Here is a 23,824-nt window from a genome sequence, read left to right as displayed (position 1 = left end):
TCCTTTTTTAATCGCCCATGTGCTCACGGAAACGAATGTAATTTCAATGTTCGCTAGTCATTTCAACGTGTAATATATTTTAGAACCCGTCCTCTATGCGAAATATTTGATGAACTGAAAGTCATGCAACTTATCAAATAAACATGGCTGCGCTAGTGACGTCAAAACCCCTCAACTTTATTTGACTCAACGTATTGGAAGGAACTTATCTAGTTTTAGTCTAGAATTAAGAGTGAGGGGAGTTAGTCATGGCGAAAACGTCTGCCATGGCTGGCCAATCCCCTACTAGCACATGATGCACGTGACCTTTTCTGCATGGTTAAAAACCCGCATGTTTAGAGCTTATAGGGCTTGCCCTGAGACGCACTTAGTCTTCCCTACCTAGACCCCTCCCTTACTTAGGGCCGGTTGCACCAATAACTGTTCGGATCCGAGATCGTAAGATCTTTGTTTCAGTGTGATCTCAGGTCGAATCTGAGATCCAGTGTATATGTGTTGCACCAAAGTGAACTTAACGAGTTCAGACATTCGATCTCACGATCTAGGTTTAGGTTGGTAAATATCGATTGTAAAATGAAAGCAAGTTTTCTATTGGCTACTGAATTCCGTCTAGTCACAGAGAATTTTCTTTAGTATGTTTGAAGTTCTTGCTGTAAATGTTGGCATCGTGATATTTATATACAAGCCTATTTTTTGTTTGTTGATTACAAACTTGTGGTCGGTTGTGAGTTGACAAGGGTACACGCGGGTACACATGACGATGGAAAAGAAAATTTCAGTACCTAAAAAAGGTTTTTTATCTGAAAAAGAAAAAATCATCCTTGTCGATTTATTGCAAGAAAGACGATATTTTAGAGTGTAAGAGAACTGATGGCGTGTTTTGTAAGCAGAAGGAAGAATCTTGGCAAGAATTGGCATAATTTTTTAAATAACATTATGATTACAATTACAGTACTTCGGGCATACCTAAAAATATATCGGCCTAAATTTCGTGTAAAATATCAATTGTAAACAAACCAGTATCTATGCGAACACGACTACAAAACACAACAAACCAACGAAAAATACACAAGATCTCGGATCCAAATGCTCTGAACCATCAATTTCGGTGGTTCAAACAGAGGTTCACCTCAATCCTATGTCAGAAGGTGAACTCGAATGGTGCAATCCGTTTGTGTGTCGATCCTGGTTCATTACCTCGTATGATCTCGGATCGACCAGCGATCTTCAATGGTGCAACCGGCCCTTAGTTTTAACTTAGGTTAGGAAAAACAAGTTTTGGAAGCGAAAATGTGACAGTGTGACAGGTCCTCGGAAACGGAATGCTCGGTTGTTCAGGTGTGTTCCTCCCGAGACGAGCGACGAGCGCGCGGCAGGAGGGTGGGGGCCCGGGGCCTTGCGCCGGCGGGGAGGGGATAGGGGGCTAGGGGGCTAGGGTGGGGGCAGGAGGGGAGGGGAGCGCACGTGTCCCCTCGCGCGCGGCAAGGTTACCGCCGCCTCTTCACTCGGCCGGCCTGCCACGTGACGCCCGCCGCGTCGTGCCCTTACCGGCCGCGACGCAGGAGCTCGCCAAACCTTCACCTCCACCGGCAAACCCGGTGTGGCGTGGGAGATTAAGATTCACGTATCCTCGGGTTACGCGGCCGGGACATCCTCGACTAGATGTTACGGGAAAAAGGACGTCCTAGCAAATGACTATAAAGCAATTATTAAATTCAAGATTTTTAGTTTTGAATATTCATACTTTTTTTTTTTTTTTTTTTTTTTTTTACAAATATTACTTAACGTGCATCATGCATGCATCTGGCGAGACAAATTTGCAACAAAACCCTTTTTACAGTGAAACATTAGTAGGAATTTGCATTAAAACTAAAATGCAATAGCTCAAGATGGCGGACGAGGCGCTAGGTCCTGTAGCCGACACGACCGCGCGGGCTAGAAGGCCACTTCACTAAAGACGCCATGCTTGTTTTCTCTTCTATCACCTCCCCCCCTTCCCCCCATCCTCCTTCTCCCAACACACACACACACACATCTACCTTTCATATTTCGGCTGTCGTGAGGCTGGCGAGCACATCACCCGCCTCCTACCGAGGCCATCCGGGCGCCTCGGCGGCAAGTGGGAACCGTGGCGGACGTTACCGTGAGCCGGTGTCCCCCCCCTCCCCCGGTACATCACGTCTGCGCTCCGTTCATCGCCCCCGATGGACCAGACGTCCCGGACAAACCTCTTGGTCCTGTGTACTGGCTCCTTCGGAGCTGTGCCCAGTGTTTCCCCCCGTTAGCTAGAGCAGTGATGGCCAGAATCTGAGGACCAGACTCGCATCAATCAATACTATTTTTTTTAAATTGTCAAAATGTTATATTCTATGGGATAAAATTACATAATGTGACATGTGATGAATAAAGAAAATCATAATAATAATACAGAAAAAATAAACTTTAGATGTAAGAATAATTACCACGGAGCAATATATATTAAAACCATATATCCAAATATTATAAATACGAAAGTATTTTTGTGTGTGTTTTGTTACCACTTTGCTCCTTAACGGCTGAAAGGATTTTCATGAAATTTGGTATATAGTTATTATAGGTTCTGGAATAGGAAAAATTTACAGTTCCTGTGGGGAGGTAACAAAACGTAACTTTTGCAATTGCTGAACCTAAAGTCCTGATATTTGGCACGTATATTCATTTTGCTACACAGGCACCAGCTAAGAAGGGAATGGGTGTTGCGGGGGCGTTCAAGATTAAAATTTTTCCCGTTTTTCAAGTTTATGTCCTACACGTTTGAAACTCGGCAGTGGCATTCCTTACATTACACAATCATCAACTGAGAGCGTGGTTTTCCGAAAATCAGCTCCCTAGGGGGGTTAAGCCCGGGCAACGCTAGGTACTTTAGCTAGTTGATAAATAAATGTGAATTTGAATGCTCTTAAAACGATTGAATCCAATACGGCGTTTTTGGTTTCTATTATTGTTTATCTTGGTTATAACGACTATTTTTTGTTCCACTAGTTGATCATGGACATTTTATTTAGTTTTTTTTTCGTTAGAGGCGTGGCAGTTGCGTATCCACACAGAGGGGCATGTATGATGAGCAGTGTTTTACCTATAGACAGCTGTAGCTAAGCACAGCAATATATATTTCAATAGCGCGGCTTTACATCAGGTCTACTTAACATATTATTCTAAAAATTCAAAGATGCGCTGTACGAAAATACACCGCCATTTTGTCTGGAGTTACGATGAGACATGACTTAAATCGCTGCCACGAATGGCCAATACACGATGAATGCTACACTTCCTACATGGCCGAAACCCCGCATGATAAAGGCATGTAGGCTTCTGCGTAAGTTTCTGCCTGATGCGTACTCAGTCTTCCCTATACCCAGTGCTTTTGGGTTAAGGTAGGTAGGGAAAAAAAGACAATTCGTGAAGTCCTAATTCAATATTTCTTCTACTGTTAAGACTTCGGGACCTTTGAAGTCTGAAGTGGGCTCAGAGCCAATTTGATACTGTGGCGTTTCTTTGGGAGGGGCATTGGGGGCTATTACCCCCTCCCCAATTACCCCAATGCTAATAATAATTGAAGACATAAAAATAAGTAGTTTTTAGACTCCCCATTGAACTGGGAGATATTCCATAGCTACCACCCCAAACCCTGCGGTCATTTCGCTTCCCAAGTCGCCCTGATGTGGGTACACCGTGATACCGAGCCGGCGCGGTGTTGATAGAAGTGTCGGGGCTGCTGCCACCACGCGTCGTCAGAGAGATAGTCGCTCACTTCGTGAAGTATGTCACTCGAAACTAGTTCCCACTGCAAATGAGCGAACCAAACCAGTGATGTCACCCTTGCGACGCTACAGAAGTCGTTTCCTTGGCTTGCTGCTTATGGACAATTTGCATATATTTATCACGCTCTGCATTATTTTTTTTAAGAATTCGAAGTTAAATTTTTGTGTCTTGAGTTTCGTTTATAAGCGTATTTGCAATACGAGAAAACACGAATTTGATCGTCACCGAGGTTACATGTTGCACATCTCGGTCGAGTACTAAAAGAGTAGCTCACTTTATTTTTTCAGTCGTAACATACTATGGATTCTAAACTGTTGTGAATGTTCATTTTCAGAAGCTGTTTCAACAAATTCTCAGTATGTTTATATTTGTAGTTTCGACGGTTTAGTTTAGCTTCTTTTTGTACTCTCCCACGGTTACCACGCTCCATGACGTTGCTGTACCGTCGTTAGGGGCCGGTTTTACTGCTTTCATTTATACCACTTTCAGTTAAACCACCAGGTAACAGTTGATCTCGAGAGTAGACACGAATTGTCTCTGACCACCTCCTGCCATCTCATGACAACTTTTTTATCATGTCGCCAACGTATACCGTGGATCGTCTAGCCGCTAAGCTACCGAGTTAGCGGATTTGGGTTGGGGGGGGGGGGGGGAAGTCATATTACAGAAACCACGTTGTAGCCCAAGTGCGATTTATAGAATTGGCTCTACAATAATATGTGTCATACAGCTTTTGAGGGCATGCTCCTTTGTTCAGGATTTTAAAAATACGTTCTGGTATGGCCAGATTTTGATTTAATGTGGAAAATATTTTCATGTGACGTTGCTTGATTCTCGCTGACCCATTTTTATAATAATTTATGTTTTGGAGGGAACGACGAGTGATGCCATATATTGCTTTGTTGCAAACCAAATAGCAAGTGGCGCAGCTTAGACGGTAAAGAGCTAAACTCAGATTGTTGTATTGCAGGGTCCAGCTAACTGTGTGGACATGTGATATCAGATTTTAAGCATACGCTGCTGTTTTTTGTGCTGTTTTAATATTTCTACAATAAAATATATGAATGACGAGTAGTTTTCTTTATCTTGAAACCACGTGTTATTTCTTGCGTATGTTATGCTCTAATGTATGTTGAGATAATGTGAAACACATTGTTCAGCTGACATGAAAATAGTTTTATAAATTTAAAATGTTTGCTATTTAAATGAAATTTTAAATATAAACTGTACTATTTTTTAAAAGAGAAATTTAGATTTTAAAATAGTGAAATACTATATTTTGTTCTGTTCGTGACATGCGTACATAATCGAAATATATTCCAATTATTAAAATGGCAGACAGTCGTAAGTCACAAGTTTGAGTGACTTTCTTTTACCAACATACACACAGACCAAATTCTGTTAATCCAAAAAAATTTAATTTTTAGTCGTAGGTAGCAGAAGCAGTTCCTTGGATCAGCGACGTAGACCACCGATTCTTGTATACTCGGAGCGCATGTCTCAAACATCGGCTTGCGATCTGCCAGTAGAACTTTAAAAACCGTGGATGTAAAAAAATTACGCGAATTTTCGTTTACAATAGGTATTTCATCAGACTCACCCTTTTGTTTTCAGTGTTTGTCATGAAATATCAAACACGTAACTGCATCGGAATTCGGAAGTACACGTCACTGATGAGATTTCCCAACCGAAAGAGCGCGCCAACTTCGTCCACCTAGGAACATGTTGTTCGTCGTTCTATTGGCGAACCAACCTTAACTCACTAGTCCACAGTGTCAACAGGCTCTAGTAAGAAGCTCATCATTAAGTCCTTGTAATATGGGCGTAAGTCGTTATTTGGAATAACACTAGCTCAGAAATGTACACAAAAACCCTACCTTAAACATTTGAAAACTATTAATTCAAGCGAGCTCAAACATAACTGGCATTGTAGGTGTGTGGGTTGCATAGTAATCTGCTTGATGTTGCAATGTCATGTAGGTATTATGATCGTTTCATCGACTCAGCAGTATCGCTGTTAAGTTATAAACACGCTTGCTGGGGGGTATCTTATTTTTTTATCAACATATATATACATATATAATATCTCGGTGTGTATCTGTGTCTGTGTATAGTGACTCGGCTCATGCGCGGTGAGTGCTCAGTCCTTGTGAGCCAGTCTTCTGTTATGAGCCATCATGACGAATCGTGGCGCATACTTCTGTGCAATGAGTGGAGACTGCTATATTTTTTTACGAGCCAGTTATTCCATGTCGATATACTAACTTTGCCTGAAGACAATTGGAGGTCTACCATAGCTAAGGGCTTATTTCTATTTCCATGGATTTCCGAAATGACTCTGCGCAGGTATTCGTGGTGAATTACTTGACAGAGAGCGTCACGGGAAATATCCCCCGCTGTGAAAGTGTTCTACTATTATGCTGGAGACTGTGGTGGTGTATCAGAGGCCTGTTTTCACACACTCCGACCTCGCAATCAGGTGTGGTGCTGAGTTAGACAGCGACACGTCTTTTCCTTGTGGCGGCCAGGCTCGTAGATATGTGGTGCACAGTATAGCGAGGTGATTGTGCCTATCGAGCTGATTACCTAAGAAGTCTAGGATCGCACGCCTGGAGTAGTCTAGGCAGCGGGGCGACTTTCACTTGGTAACATCTCGGTTGCAAAAAAGTTTCGACGCCGGCCAAGGGAGCTGGCGGCTTTCACTTCTGCGAGACTTGCCTCAGAGAAACTGCACTCGGGAGGAAGTTTTTGACCTGTTTTCACGCCCGCGCCCCGGCACTTTCCAACATGGCGGAGCGAGCCTTGTTCGTCCGCGGCGCCACAGTTGGAGCGGCCACAGCGGCGGCCAGGTTTCACCTGCAGACATGAGCTCCTGGGGAAAGTCATCTCTGTTCCCTTCTCCCCGCTCAACTTCCTACCAATATTTTCGTGTTGCGTAATTATTTCAACAGTCGCTGCAGATGCATGCTTTGCCCAGCGGCGGATCCAGGTTTCAGGGTAGGGAGGAGCAACTATTTTACAAAGTGGATATATATTAGTACATTCATTTATCGTTGTAGTAAAGCAGTGTCGCATAATCATTCACTTGCAATTTTTTTTTTTAAATTTTAAACTTTGTACAATAAATATAATGATAATTTGACTAAGATTTTTTTCTTTAAAAAATTTATATGTAGTGTAAACACTGTAGTAACACTGACTTCAAAATTTTTCTTTAAAAAAATTATTTGTAGTGAGAACACTGTAGTAACACCCACGTAGTCGGAGGTTGTGTATCTTTGTCCCTGACTGATCGAACGCCAAGAGCCAATAAATATATTCCTCGCTGACCATTTCATGTCGTAAACATATAGCTTCCATTCGCAGCCAATTTATTAAATAACTTTTCATATACGTACAAGTTTTAGGAGTAATGATTGCATACAAAAAATAACTAACACATTTTTTAAACTTCTTGTTTGGTGGGAGTGAGAAAAATTGCCTCTTATTCCCCCTTCCCCTCCCTCCCCCCCACCAATGATCTGTCCCGGTTTTGCCAGAACTCGTGTGTATATATATATATATATATATATATATATATATGCGTACGTTGATGTAAACATGAATATGTACTAGTAGTAAATTAATCAATTTTTCGTAAAACTTCAAACTTTGAAAGTGGATTGGGCGCCTGTAGCAAAAAGTGTTGACTGTTTGACTTCGCATATGTACATAGGCACAAAATGTGTTTATCTCGTTTTTATATTTATATTATTTGATTCTTTTAGCTTTAACACCGCTTTAAATTACCAGATCGTAGTGTTGGAACCGATTAACAGTTTCATAAATAGCGGAATCCTAAGTAGGCATTGCAAGAAAATTCCACCTGACGTTTATAAAATACGAGAAGTAATAATTTTTCACCGAGGCCTTTAGCAAATGGAGTAAAATTTATTATCTTAATATGGGAAACTATCGATTACAAACATACACGTTTTGACCAAGCATTTGTGTAAATGGAATTTCGGATTTACCTAACCCGTGATTGTTTTAAAGACCTTCAGCGCGACAAGTTAAGCCCGGGTCTGATACATAAAGTTACTTAATTTTTGTCATTCTAACAATGAGGGATATTACTGCAGTATTTTTTTTTTTACCTATAGTGCTCTTGCATGTGGTGTTAGGTCACAAATTATCTCGCCAGATATTTACTGAACGTTATTTTCGAGCTATATAATGTCACGCAAGTGATCATATCAAGAAGACTTGTTGCACTTTTTCCACCGCTATTAGATAACATTTAATAAATATGAGTAGAAAACGTTTGGTGAAACATTAATTGCCAGATAATTTACAGGTAACAGCTTTCGAATATCAACTACAAGAAAAAGAAACAGCATAGCGTGTGAGACTTTATCTGATTTATTGACGTTAATTTTACAGTAAATTCTTATTTCGTTTTACCATGGTCTTTCAGAAACTCTCGTTTGTGATGTGCTAGAAACATATTCCCAAAAAAATCTCTTCCAAACACCTCTCTCTCTCTCTCTCTCTCTCTCTCTCTCTCTCTCTCTCTCTCTCTCTCTCTCTCTCTCTCTCTCTCTCTCTCTCTCTCTCTCTCTCCCTCCCCCAAACCGTAAGCAATTTACGCGTGAAGGATGTTCAAAGCTATAGTATGTTACCAGAGAAGAATACTTGTAAATGGTTGGATAGCCTAGTTCTTTGGAAATAAAAGTATTTAATTCATGAATGGATGACCGTGGCGAATGTAAAAGCAATAAAGAGCGCTCTCTGGAAGCGAATGTGATAGAGCAAGAGCAGGCCGATGAGCTCGGTGTGTTGGCAGCACTGGAAAGCGCGCGGGTGAAACCCGGGAAGCGGGCGAAGGGGGCCGGCGGCAACCCTTGCAGAACGGTCGGGTTCGGGCGTTCCCCCCTCCTCCCCTCGCTCCCCCCCCCCCTCCACCCACTCCCGGGAGAGGAGTCGGCGCGGTGCGTTGAACCGCGGTCCAGCGTGCCTCAACCCGGCCGCGTGCGTTGAACCCTGCCCCCGCGCGGTGACGCTAACTGTCCGTCTTCCCGCCGCCCCTCCCAACCTCCCCACTCCTGCCGGTCGCCCTCGTATCGCGGGAATTCTACAAACTTCGCGTATGATTTTCAGTTAACTAGAAAATGAGTACTTGAAAGGGGAAAAAAAAAAATATAGAAGGTAAGGCCACAGTGTAGCAAAAAAAAAACCTGTCAAATAACAGGAATGACTCTACAGGCCAGCTAAAGCGTTATTTTGTACTACTAACACTACATTGACATTCAACCCTATAGGGCATTCTTACCCGGATTCATAATCTACACGTAGTGGGCCTGCACAAGTGATCGTTATGATTTTTTTTTATTTAACTTGGTTTTAAGATGGAGTTATCCTTTCAGCTTGAAAAATAACAATTAGAAAAATAAAATATAGCTTATTAGTCCATAGTTTTCTGAACAATTCCATGTCAAAAAACGGGTACGGTCACACCACTAAATGTTTTTAAGCTCATTAGTGAACTAGTGAGTTAGACGTGAGAGTTCGGCGAGGCGTTATTATGAAGGTATCTCGCCAGTGACTGCATTCTGTGACGTAGTTTAAGCTTTGAATATATATACTGTATAGAAGTCGCCAGCCCAGGTTAAAATTTCTAATACGGTTTTGAGGTAGTTGGTTAATTCACCGCCGCAATCGCCACCATCTCTAGGGCATCGACTTGTGGTGGTCCCTAGCGGACAAGTGTAGAACTCTTCAAACACCCCTTCCCCCTCCCGTTGAATGAACTTGAGCTGCAGTGAATGATAGGTGGGGGGTGCGGGGAATGACAGCGGGGGACAGAGCTGCGCTCTAACGAGTAAATAACAACTAAGACGATACAGGGCGTTACGGCAGCGCACTGCAGCGGTGAAGTTCCCAAGCTGCTCATCATACGCTTCTGAAAAACGTAGAGTAAATCCTATCCACTCGCGACTTCTATACAGTATATATATATTCAAAGGTTTAAGTCACTTTTTTTTCTTCCCCTCGCCCGAGCGCAGAACATTGCGGGAAATGCTGCTTTTACACGTCTGATTGCAGTAAGCATGAATCACCTCTGTCGTTAAACACAGGCACTTCACGGGTATATTTAAAGCTGCTTCCACGATGCCGACCGTGAGCTGGGGAAAACGATCGTCTTCACCCGGCAGCCATGTGATCGTGCTTCGCGTGGAGACCAAGTCCGTCGTGCGGAAGGGCGAGTGAGCCTGCGGGCTGATTACGAACACCAGCGGAAACTTGCGTTGTTCTTCACGCGATAACGAAACACGTGCCGCATTTTATGAGTACGGACCACCTTGCGATATGCGTTTCGTTATTTTCCGTGGTATCGCTAAACTGCGGCACGAATCCATGACGTCAGAGGGCAAGCAACACTTGAATAAATAATGTGTTCGCGAAAATGATTATTAAGTCGTCGAAAAATTAGTAGGTATCTAGTATTTGGGAACTAAATTTTCAATTTTAATGCGCTTCATTCTTAATTACAACCTTTAAAGTTTTTGTTTTCGTGATTATTTGAGTTAAAAATGTAGTTACAATGTTCGCGTCGCACCAGCGCAGCGGCCTACCACGCTCGCGGCGGTGACGCACCTCGGCGGTGTCGTCATGTGGCGGAGGAATCAAGTCTCTTCAGTGCTTTCAATTATTCCGAAAACCCCGCTTTTCAACTATTTTCACCCCTTGAAGAACTGACATCTGGGAACATAACTCATTCGCCCTAAGCGTATCGTTAAAAAAAAACTTTTCGCAAACGAAGACGCCAGTCGGATATCTTGCAGTTTTCAAATCGCGCGGTGTTTTCCTGAAGCCCTGCAATACTCTTTTACGTGCGCCCAAGTGTTGCATCCGCGTTGTGCACTTCCCAGCGTGCATTTCCTTTCAGAGTAGGTTTGTGGGGAGGGGGGGGGGGGGGGTCTACAGCCTCATGCTGATCATGCTGGCTGAGAGGAAATTAAAAGATTTTTACGTAGGCACCATCATTTTAACACGACGTTTCGTGTCCTAATCAAATGCGCGATAGTTAAAACGTTTAGAACTTACGATTCCGTCTCACACCTAGGTTGGTTATTTCTGTCGTTCAAGAGCAATTTTCGTCAATTTTTAACGATAGTTCTCTGTGTTTCGTCATATATTTTCTCAACATATATGTACAAAATGTTATTTAGTCGTGGAAAAAAAAAATCACGCCATTCATATTTTTGATCACTTGCGCAATCTTTTACAGCTTGAAAAAATACATTTTGTAAATATTTGGTGATATATTTGTGACCCAACAGGCAAGATTTCAGAAATAAATTGAAAAGAAAATCTCTTAATATGAGTCACAAGAAAATGAGATAACCAACGTGGGCGTTGGCCAGAGCTTTAACTTGCCATAATCGCAGCCAATTGTTGCATAAAAATCGTATGAAACTAATAGTTATGAGTGACTCCCAACTTCATTTCGTTTTGTTTGGTGTATATTTAAAGACGAATCCAAGCAGGTAGCTACGATGTTTTTTAAAAAAAAATTAGCCATCAATTTCATTTCTCGGCTCGATAAACCACAGGACCTAGTTTTGGACCTGGTTTACGTCAACACTCATGGTCTAGTGTAACTTTAATTACGTGAATAATTGAACGCGCTGATGTTACATACTATAGCCGATAAAAGAACCTTCAAAAATGTTATTGGTGCTTTATGTTAAATATTATGAAAGATGGCAAAAGTGACTTGATCCAAGCTAGCGGGGCATGTTTCTCGTGGGTAATTGGCGCCGCAGGGGAGGACGGACGCGGAGTACGGGTGTGCGGAGGTGGCGCCCTGGGTGCAGGAAGGGTGAACTGCTCGATAACTGTTCTCTGCCTCTGCCCGCCGCGCCGTGTTGCTCCATGGTACATCCTCCCTCCGGCCTTCGCGTGCGCTGATATGCGCTCGTGCTTAATTGAAGCGTCACACGCCATGTTCGTTTTATTTACCCTTCCTTTTTGATGCGTAACCTCTTAGCTCTTGGTATGCGGTATTTGTTACGAGTCATTTCGTGAATGGAAACGGAAGTCTCATGTGTAACCAAGGTGCTGCCATCTGTGGCTGATGGCGCAAACAAAAGTTCACAAAGCCAAAGGGAAACTTTATAGTTTTAAATGTTTCATGAAATTTAACAAGATAAAGTATTTTAATAAAATTCTTGGTCGAAAATGTGGTCTAAAGCCGGGGTTTAGAATTTTTAAGTCTTTTTGGGCTTTTATCGGAGCCGTTTAATTAAATAGTTTAAAATTTCTCTGTTTAAATCGAATTATTCGCTAGTCGACGTAGCTGCTCCGCGGCAGCGAATTCTAGCGGCAGGTGCGGAAAGTACGTATGATTCGCGCCCAGAAATGTAGTTGAAAACACAATTTTTGTGTTTTTATCACGCTCGGTATTATTTTCAAGAATTCTGGAGTTAAATTTCGTGTCCGAGTTTCGTATTGTAAGTGTATTTGCAGTATGAGAACACATGAATTTGTTCGTAACCGAGGTTAGATGTTACAAATCTCTGGCAAATTCTGAAAGACTAGCTCATATATATATATATATATATATATATATATATATATATATATATAAATTTAATTACTAATTTTTAAACTCCATTTTATTTTCTGTTCCGTCACAAATATTTCCAACAGTTATACATACAGCGCGACACTTTGAATTTCGTAAGTAACGTTTAGTAAATATCTGGAGAAAGAAACTGTGAGCCAACATCGAATGCAAGAGCGCTATCGGAATAAATGTACAGAATTTTTCTTGTCGTTAAAAGTAATGACAAGAAAACGAAATAACAAGTCGGCGTCTGTGAAACAGAGCCTTAAGTTTTTCATAAATCGTTGCCATCAGGAAAGATACACAGAGAAGAGTAAAAAGGAGGAAGGCACGGTGTTTGAATGACGTAATCGCGCACAACGTGAGCCAGTCGGTTTCTTTCATCACCGATGCATTCCGTCGCTGATTCATCTCACATCTTCACCATCTCAAACATCTCTGATCTCGCTGTGGACTACTCGTATGGACATTGGTTAAGCTTTAGTGCACTGTTCCGTTTTTCTCAAGAATGGTTGTTTAGGTACACCATGGTACAACAAAGTCAAATGTCCTCTTTGGTGATTAAATATAGAAATTAATGTGCGTACACAAACAGAAAGCACTGTGATTTATTCAAAAAATTCTATGGTAAAGCTGTCAGACTTACGGGCCCCTTCTCTAGAACTCATTCATTCATTCATTCATTCATTCATTCATTCATTCATTCATTCATTCATTCATTCACTCAATAACTGAGCATGATGCGTACGTCGCAGTGAGACGCAACGACCCTTTCTTTTAGATGGTTCCTGGAAGCCGAATGCAGAGGATTAATGGTCTATGATTTGGGTTTTGGCCCCAAAAAAAAGGAGGGGGGGGGGGCATCCGTGGTCAGTGCCGCGCCGTGCGGCAGGTGTAGCGGGGCCGTGCGCGGTCACTCCCCCCCCCCCCCCCACTTCCGCCCCTCCCACAGCTGACGAGGCGTTGACCTGTTCTCCCGCCTCCCTCCTACCACTACTCCCCTCTACTTCTAACTCCTCTGTGCTTCCCATGCCCGGCTTTCAGGGTTGTGCGCTCTTAACCCCTCGGCTCAAGTGAACAGCATTCCGTTAAATTAGCTACACTTAAACGTTTTAAATACTTGTGTAATTTGGAGGTACATAAGATACGTTTTTGGCTCTTAAGACGGTTACATTTTACAAACTCATTCAAATAATTGTGTGGATCCGCCACTGCACATGGCTGCCAAGTTCGTGTGGTTGGTTGCCAGTTTAATTTGATTCTCGCTTATTGCCGGTGATTTAAAACTACATTGCCAAGCAGTCAGAAATGAGCTGCACGGTGATCAGAGAACGAGATTGCAAAATGGTTGCGCACGAATGGTGATTTTTTCACTGTCCTAAGATTTTTAGCATTTGTTTAAGAATAATTTATCGACAGCGTAGTTGTATCGGTTATTTAATCATAGTTTTAAAATATAATGTCGATGGAAAAATGTATTTTATACTTATATAAGTACATAATGATTGTTATTAAATTAATTTCGACTATTTACCGCGTCAGTTTTCGCACGAACATAAAATAAACTACACTAACTAACACAATTTGTGTTTGAGTAAAAGTTAAATTTAACGTCGGCGTCGGTGGAAGTATCATAACTTGGTAATAAATGTACTGATAAGGAAACCACCCAACAATTAAACAATTTATTATTTTTTGTAGTTTTAATTCAAACAGTGTGAAATCAGCGTGTAGGCGTGCGGAAACCAATACTTTCCGGGAACTTCGTAAACAAACTTAATTTTCCAGGTGTTATAGTTTTCATTCACCTAGGTGTTCGGCGATTGTTCAACCGTTCATTTACCAGAAAGTTTAGTTGGATTTTTAATGGCATTCAGAAATTTCTTTGAACAAATATTGATATAGAATGTGTACACAATCTGCACTTAAATAAATTTGTGGTTCGACATTAAAATATATATTTGCCGATTACCTGTCTTAACAGATCGTGGCTTATGAATTTAGTTGATTCTTATCAGAGTTCTAATACGCTATTATAATAAAAAGTTCGTGACTAGTTAAAAAAATATATACACCGCGTCGTATTACCTTCACAATTTCCGTATAGTAATTAAGAGAACAGTTACGGGTCTGTTAGCATTCGAAATATGAACAATTACATGAGATTCTGACTTTAATCGGCTAATCGGTAGCCAGTGAAGAGCGCATGTGCAGAATACTATGTTTCTGTCGTAATTAGCCTCTATCTCTATGGGTGAGCTGCCTCGCATACTCTTTGGATGCGATCGTGGCGTGAGAACAAATCGCAACGGACTTCATACTAAGACTAAACAGTGAACACATTGAAATTGACATAATTAGTGAATTTGCAGCAACTTTTTCTTCCAGCAATTGTTCTGTTAGTTAATGTGGAAGGTTAGCATTTATCGATGCTGAATTGTTCGTTTGTAAATTTTGTTTGTTTGTTTGTAACAAGCATACATTTGTACAGTTCTGTGTATTATAATGTAATTACCTGGAATTTTTTTAATTCACAACTAAATTGAATATAATTCCGTTCTAATAACGGGCGACCTCGCTTAGCTGCTATTATTGTCACACACCATAATTTACGTGAATCAGACTGCACTTACACACTATATTGAAATGAGCATAGTGCTGCCATCTGTTGGAATTTAAGGAAACTCTTTGCACCAAAATTCTACTATTACGTAAGTACAATAACTCAATTTTGGTAAAAATTTTAGTTACCATGGTTTACACCCAAGCCCTTCATAATACCTTTCTCCAGTTATAAAGCTCTGATTTTAAACATGTTACCAGGTAAACTGACACGTGCTGCGTATTCAAATGAACGAAAAACTAGGCGCTTTATTTTCCCATCTTTCAAAGGATCAATCTCAATCATTACGAATAAGAAGGTATTACCACAAGTTTGTTTCATGTCAGTATTCAAACTTCTATGATCAGTGACATTTTAAAGAATTGTCCTTATTCTTGCAATAATTATAATAATAAGAAAATTCCTTATTTTCATTGATCATATATAATATGAGTATTTACATCTGTTTAGCTGAAGAGTTAAGGTACGAGATATACTAAGACTGTAGAAGAACTTTACATATAATTTACCTTTTTACGAATAAAGTTAATGAACATGTGAGACGTGATAAATATATTTCAAAAGATTTTCTGATTAATACATTGTATTAATTTCATCTGCATAAAATCTGATAACCATATTATCAACATGTACAAAATCGTAAGTACATTTAAAACCTATTAATGTATTTAGTATATGTCATATTTTACTATATTTTGCTAACTTCCAAAAAGATAATTATTTAGTTCCAAAAGGATAATTATTTAGAATTGGGATAAAATCCATAAAATAAATCTATGTAATTTAGTGTTTATTAGTTTTTTACAGTAAAAATAAGCTATCATATTGTAATACGAATGTTTCTCAATGAAACAATGTAACAAAATTGTATTTATTTTAATCTTCCTTGCTTTGTGTATTTTAACTATCAAACTGAACATTAACAAATTAATTCAGCTGTTTATGTTGCAATATTTCCAACATTTTTGGTAAGAATATATTTGCTAATTAAAGAAAATAACACTTAATATCTAGAAATATTGTTAAATGTTGGGTTTTTTTGAAATTCTTAAACTATTAACAATATTCATTACCTCTTGGATATAGGTACCTACTGCATGGTTCATAAGCAGCGGTATCACAAAAGCCAGTTAATATTATTTTATTCAAAACTTTATGTATATCATATTGATCATAAAATAGTTTTATTATGTACTGGCATTTCTTTGATAGTTTTACATCGAAAACCTTATAGAATGAAAAAAAAATGTTTTAAGCACTCGCACGTCTGTTTTCAGGGGGAAAATATCACGATTTCGCATTACTCGAGCTTTGATAATTGTGACAGTTATATATTGCACTATTATGTCGCCTTTTCCGCACACCTGGTTGATTTAAAGAAATTCGAACGGATTATAATGCTTATTTTAAACTTTGTTTTAAAAACTGGATACAAATAACTTTTCTTTTTCACTCTCTATTCACAATACCAATAAAATTTACTAAAACAGATGTCCGAATCAGATTAAATTAATACACTATAATTTCCTTATCCAAATTTCACCATTTCACGACGGTTACGAATCAGCTTCTAAGTTTGTTACGAAATATTGCTATGAGAATTGAATTCATTAGTCCCACGATTCCTGAATTTGTTCCGTATTGAATTTAATAGTGTGTGGTTTATATATATTTTTCATTTTCTGTTAGCGAAATATTTATCTCGGAGCTTTGGTTTTTTATTAATTCTTATGTTTTAAATTTCGCGAATGTCTGGAAATGTACTAAGCGTATTGGTGTGCCAAAATAAACTTTATAATAGTACAATTGTCCTTTAATACTTCGTTATATTTTGCAGTCTTAATCATAAATAATGACACAATATATATGTTTTAAAAAATTATTCAGGTTAATTTTGTTTTGATTTGTCTATTAGACTGCAAATTTGTTTGAAAAATACATAAAACATAGCGGCACGTTCGAAATGTTTTAGACACAGAACCAACAAAATGTTAAAATATATTTGCGCCATGTTTGTTCCAACACAATTTTCCTGGCTAATAAATTATAGGTATTTTTGAAGTAGCGATTATATCTTGTTATGAGTATAAATTTTTCAAAATGTATTCCAGCATAGTTTCACTACCGTAAAGTTTACTTTGGCACACCAATACACTTAGTACATCCCCCCGATGCGCGCGAGCTTTAGGCATGTTCATGCGACGTTTTCGGTACTCCTGTTTGGCTAGCCCTGAGAGATCAATAGTACCATCTTGTTAAACAAGACGGGAAAATTTTTTACAGTTTTTCCCTAAATTGTATGCTTTTCGTATATTTATCACGCGCTTAATTATTTAAAAAAAAATTAACGTTAAATTTCGTGTTCGAATTTCGTATTACAAGTTTATTTGAAACATGAGAACACGTGAATTTGTTCGTTACCGAGGTTACAGGTTTACACATGTCTGGCGAGTACTGAAAAACTAGCTGACATTTTTTTTTCTGTATACTATAGTAAATTATTTCATGTTTCAAAATTAATCCTGCCATTAACTTTTACTTTTATTGACTCAAGTGAGATTATTGCAACATGTGTTCTTTCTGTTACGCAAACATAAATATATTGACAGGTTTGATTTTGGCACTTCTGTCAACATGGAGCTCAGCGAGTAGGAATTTTTTTAAATGTCGATTTCGAAAGGATTGATGTCAGCGCAAAAGCTGTTAAGTTAGTATGGCCGATTAATTGGATCGGGTTGCACCGATGAAGTATGTGTTTCGAGTTTATAGTAGACCAAAACTGAACACTTAACTAAATCCTTGCTCGTAAGTTCACGTAACACGGATAGCTTCATAGAAACAACGGTGAGACACACGTATCAGGAAAATAGTGACGGGAAGTACATGTTATATAACTTACTTAAATTGCAGTGTGTTAGTTGTTTTAATTTTTTATGGTGTTTAAAACAGCGTGTATTCAACGGTTAGGTCCACACACTCAATATGAATCTCAAAATTACTGCAGATCAGTTTAATTTGATTAAAAATCTTTATAACTAATTATAAATAATTTTGGAGCAGTTTTAACAGTTTCCAAGCACTATTAATTTGATTTTTTTTTTTTTAGTTTTCATTTCCGTATTCAGATTGCTTGACGTCATTTTGACGTTTGTTGGAAGGAATAAACAAAGAGATGAAAACAAATATAAAAATAAGCCTGCAAAGTCTGAATTGCATTGATCGATTTTACTAGCTTCTCGTCGGTGAAATACGTAACTTGAACGCGTTTTTAATTTACTCGCTCACAATAGGTTTTGTGCTAGATTATAATCGTTTCCTTCTCACTGTTTTATTGGCTGTTATTGCATTTGTTTAAATTTAACTGAAATAACAAATCCATACTTAGTTTGAGACCTACGACCGTTGAAAATGCAGAGATGGCAAACTGGTTTGTAACGACTGAAGTAGACCAGTTTTCAACTTTACTCACTGGAGCAGAGCTAGCGGCGAGTCAAAACGAGTTATCGTGATTACACTGAGCAGGCTTGTTTGCAACAGTGTGTGTGTAACACCGGCTGTTAGTGATGGGCGTAATCCCCCCCCCCCCCCTTTTTCTCGTCAAATAATGGATCTTCATTAAAAAATATTCCCAAAAATGTGAAAGTATAAGTAAAGAAGAATGCTTGTCCGGTGCCCAAAAAATAACAATGGCTCGTTTAGCCTGGCATAAGTTTTAATTGCGTATTGTTACAAAGAACTTATAACGTGTAGAATATATCTAGAGTGAAAGTAATACCAAATGATTATACAGTGAACATACGATAGTCCCGCACGTTTGTGACTTTGCTGGTGCCGGATTACCAACAATGCCCGACCAACGGATGGTGCATCCCTTTATCGATAAGCGCTAAGTTGTAGAGCAAATCCGTCTGCAAGATGGTGTTCGGCTACAAATATTGTTCAACAGGAGAACATAAGGATGAACATTTCAACGCAAACACGCGCCATAACTGGAGGTGAGGCCTTGCAGACGGGCCGCGCCCACCAGACGTAGGTAACACACCGACGGCTGAAGCGCGATGATCAAATTGGGCGATCTCGACTATTTATGGACCCTCTCAGCTTCCGACTCCCACTTAAGTGCGAACTGTAAAAGAGCTTTTCGACCCTAAAACATGTTAGTTTTAAGGTTAAGTTCGCTTGGCTGAAGTCCATACATTCGAAGGTGGTGCCGGACCATCAGGCTTTCCGGACAGTTTTAAGTCTAGTGTGATTGCAATGAAACAACACTAACACGGAGCGAAATGGCGCAATGGCGAAGGCACTGGAATCGCAGTGGACCTGGGGAGGAACCCCAGGAGTTTCCCCGAAGTGACTGCAGGCAGATGCTGGGATGGTTGCTCGTAGCCGAGCAGTCTCTGACGACCCGACGAGCTGACGACTTCGCTGGCACGCGGCGAGCCGAGAAGGCGTGCCTGAAAGGCGTGCAGAGCTTCGGAACAAACCACGTTTACGAAATGCGTTTAACACTACGCTGAGTGCGGATTTTTTTATGAGAGTGAAAATGGCTAAAAACGCTTGTTTTCATGATAATCTTCAGGCGTGAAATCCCCAGTCCAGGTTCTTGAAAGCACCCACGGGACCTAAATTGCAAATGTATATTAATTTGTACTCTACGTGTTGTAACTGTGCGGAACCCTGAGAGGTTGACTGTGCTTGCAGGTTGCCGGTGGTGAGCGATTGTGCGCCGCAGTCGGGGCGGGTCAGCTCCAACCACTCCAGCATGGCCGTGTCGCGGGTGCCCAGCCCGCCTCCGCCCGAGGTCAACATGCCCGTCGCGGAGAACTGGTGCTACACGCAGGTACACTGTCACACTGCGACCGCTCGGTGTCACACCGGCCGTAGTAATAATTTCACTTACATAGAATATTAACGTAGGCAATTAACAGCACGTGCAAAAAAATGTTCGCAACAAACTTTTTTGTAAATAACCCATTTAAATTAATTCTTAAATTTTGTAAGATTTATCATATTACCCATGCTGGTTTGACATTGATGCTGTTCATATCATTTCCTGTCGGTCACGGGAGGGAGCGTTGAACTGCCAGGGATATCGTATTCTCCTGCGTAAATCGTAACAAACACGTTTGTGTTGAAATGATAACTTAAACAGGTTGTTGAAATTTTTTAATGCAACGTAGTTAATTTAACGCAGAACATATTGAAAAACACTAGAAGTGAAATGAAAAAAAAAACATTAACTGAATTTAAACTCGGAAAAACGAAACTACACGATATGTTTATGACCTCTGCAACGTACGGGCCGCGTCCGCCACGACACGCGATTTTAAAAATATATTTTGGCGAATAAGCCGTTCTGTGATGGACTGAGGCTTGGGCGCGCGGTCTACGGTGCTTTCACCTCCCTACCTTCCCTCACCAGAACAGCCTGGGGACGATCGTTAATTGCGTTTCCCCTAGAAAACCCAACTGAGGGTGTCCACCTTCTGGAAAGTCAGGCGAGTGGGTATGGGCAGGGAAAAGTCGGGGAATTAACTTGAGATCCTGGGGAAAGTCATAACTCCAGTCAGTCTGCCGTCACCCAGACACTGGTGTTTACATTGCATAGTCGTGCGCACTATGAAATGGTGTGATCAAGATTTTGTCTGGAGTAAAGAAAGTGGAGTGCAACTTGATCCAGCTTGAGTTGGCTCCGGTCCTTGAGCGGGCCTATTTAGCGGAGGCGGCTGGCGCAGGCGCCGGTTATCGACGCCCGGGGCAATGCCTCCGCGCACAGTGCAGCGTGGCGGCGCGGGGCAGCCGGCTTAACGGGACGCCCCCCCCCCTTCTCCCCCACATCCCCTCTACTCACTTCTTCCCTCCCGACGTCGTCTGTTACGCTCCGGGGCATCGACCTGCTGTTTGCCCGAACTCGCGCGCCCTTCCTTCCCCTAACCCCCCCCCCCCCTCCCCCATCACTTCTTCCTCCGCGCGGCGACGGGTCGCATTGGCCGCGGTGCTGACCCTTTATCTAAATATATCGCGGCGTTGGAGGGGAGGCACCTGGGTGCGAGTGTCGTTGAACTGGCGGCGTGGCTGCGCGTGACGTCACTGCTCTGGCTCCTCTCCCGCGCTTTTCGGCTCTTGTTCTGTACGTAGTTTCCATCAAACCGGACACGATCTGGAATACCTCGGGGCATCCGAGTTTTAAGTGTTTTTTTTTGTCAAACGTGGACCGTAAAACTGTGGGCCGTGACAAAATTGAGGTGGACACGTCTGTAAACTTTTAAGAACGCTGGTGTTAAACACGTAAACACTCACGTGCAGCGGACGTGCTTTAGTTTAAATGTATTAGCGGTGGAGGCTGGCGCAGATCGCTTCGTGACGTCATGGAGCCCGGCGCGGTCGAAGCCGAGGGACGGGACACGCGAGGCCTTGACCCCCCCTGGTGACCTGCCGGCATGCGCGGAGCGGCGCCCTCGCGCTTCCCCTCTTCCCCCTTCCCCCTTCTACCCTCTTCCTGGTTCCTCCCCTCCTTCCTCTTCTCCTTCATGGCAAATATGCGATGGGTCGTTGGGCGCGGGCACTGCCCTCCGTTATAGATATATACACACACACACATACACACTAGCATTTAATATCTCGATTATGGAAATTCAATCACGAGTAGTTAAACTTTTTTCATGTTAATACAACAGTTTAATGATATTAATGGTAAGGTGTTATACTATGACATTCATATCTCTATGGCATGGTATTTTTGCTATTGTGTGTATTTTAATATATTAAAAAAAAGTATGATCAAAACAATTTTTTTTCCTTCAACTGGGGTGATGTATATGATTGTTCTGCCTTCTCAAACAGCTAGCTGTTCTGTAAATTGAATCGAAATATTTTGAGTCGTTCTTGAGAAAGCCAGAACACACCAGGGACAGATTCTGGAAGATTTTTCGGGAGGGGCTACAGCATGCCATTAAATAAGTCTTGAGATTGACCTCACAATATTAAGAAATTCATGTTCTCGAATAGGGAACCTAAATAGTTCCATGTAACTTTTGATGAAAGAAAAGTTTAACCCATGAATGAAGTATTTAAGTAAACACATAGGCTATATACCCTAAAATAAAAAAAAATATAAAAATATAAAAAAAAATTGGGCTCGGGAGGGTTATTGCCCCACCACTCCCTCTCTGGAGTCGCGCTTGGTGCATGAACACATGCAAGAGTTGTTTGTTAAATAGTATAGGATGTTAATTATATTTCTTTTTAAGAGTAGCATTGCTGCACTCACGAATTCATTGTTTTCACTGAAAATATTTGAGGGATTTTCCATTCCGTATGTTTATCATGTGGTGATAAATAATTTGAAAGCAAACAGCAGAAATGAAGTTCTCCTCTCCCCCCCCCCCCCCCCCCCCCCCAACCCAACCACTAAATGAATTTCTGCATATACTCCTGTTGGTTATGGCATGTATTAATGGCTGTCAACCAGTTTTGGTCGAATGCCCACTAAAGTCTGCATAAATTAAACACTAAATTTATTCTGTGTTAGTCCTGGAAAATAACTATAATTTACCAAAATGTTATGACTAAACTTACATAAAAGTAATAGAATATAAATACTTGAAGTATGTTTAAGATAACATGAAACAAGTGATGAGGCTATTCAGAAAAAAGATCCTGTTCTTTGTGAATTGCATTGCTTTCTGTTAAAAGAAAATGTTACTCGCATGATTGCTACTAAATAAATGAACCAATTATTTACGAGGTCACCCCTAGTAGACTCTAGATAAAACCATTTTATTCTCTTAGTAGTAGTTTATTACTATACACAGGTAAAGCTCAGAAGCAGAGAAACTATTAGTTTGCAGTAAAAGCCAACAAACTTAATTAGCAAAGTACTTCTTGACTCCTAAACATATATATACTACCACACAGAACCAGTCTCAGTAGCAAAAAAATTTGGTATTCAAAAAAATTTAAGAAATTTTGAAATAAATAAAACTTTTATTTTGCTTGTCACTTGATTGTTGATGTGTATTTCAGTCTTACTATTACAAATTATGATTGAATCTATAATATTACTATATTTTATGACCACCCACTTTTTGTATAAAGTAATTTACGCCTTTTAGTTCATTCAAAATGGCTGCATGAAGAGAAATAATAAAGGAATAACTTTCTTTATATTGTAATTCACACATTTACTATTTTATATATATATATATATATATATATATATACTAGCTGCCCGACCCGGCTTCGCACGGCTATACTAATGGAAAAAAATTAAGCCACATCACCCATTTACAGTAATGGTAAATAATAAAAAAATCAGTGAAAATTTATTACAATGCTGTATAATGTACCGGAGAGAAAATGAATAGCACCGATGGTTTCCCGACTCATGCACGCAACGTACAACTGATGTACCCGTACTTCGCTACGGCAGTCTACAGGCAGATCACGCTTGCGCCGCTCATTATACTTGCCCCTCCTTGTGGGTACGCCACTGCCGCGCGATGCCCGTTGCCATGGAGACGCAGAAGGCATGAACAATGCAAAATCCTGTTGCCTTGTTTTAACCACCCATGGGATCTAATTTTCGGAAAATGTCATCCTGCGTAACATAAGGAACATTACTGTGAAGTTTCAAGTCTGTAAAATATAAATACTTGAAAAAAAAAGGGTAATTTTTGATATTTAGATACCAGCTAAATTTCAACGGTGATGAGGACTGCACTAACAATGAAATAGTCGTTGTCATAGAGACGAATGAAGCATCAACAAAGCAACAGCCGTTGCCATGG

The 23,824-nt window shown here is 40.5% G+C and overlaps 1 protein-coding gene across 6 annotated transcripts in view; it reads left to right on the top strand.

The window, feature by feature from the left end:
• Window positions 1-23,824, top strand: part of LOC134533879 (protein roadkill) — a 283,593-nt gene that overhangs the window by 238,701 nt on the left and 21,068 nt on the right. For all 6 annotated transcript variants that reach the window (XM_063371612.1, XM_063371616.1, XM_063371611.1 and 3 more), the window contains one exon: window positions 19,737-19,875. In XM_063371612.1, coding sequence (XP_063227682.1) covers window positions 19,737-19,875 — 139 coding nt within the window. The remainder of the gene's footprint in view (window positions 1-19,736; window positions 19,876-23,824) is intronic.

This window comes from Bacillus rossius, chromosome 7 (genome assembly GCF_032445375.1).
Source record: "Bacillus rossius redtenbacheri isolate Brsri chromosome 7, Brsri_v3, whole genome shotgun sequence".
NCBI classification, from domain to species: Eukaryota; Metazoa; Arthropoda; class Insecta; order Phasmatodea; family Bacillidae; genus Bacillus; species Bacillus rossius.
Note: the sequence above shows the minus strand (reverse complement) of the source record. Positions and strands in the feature narration are given on the sequence as shown.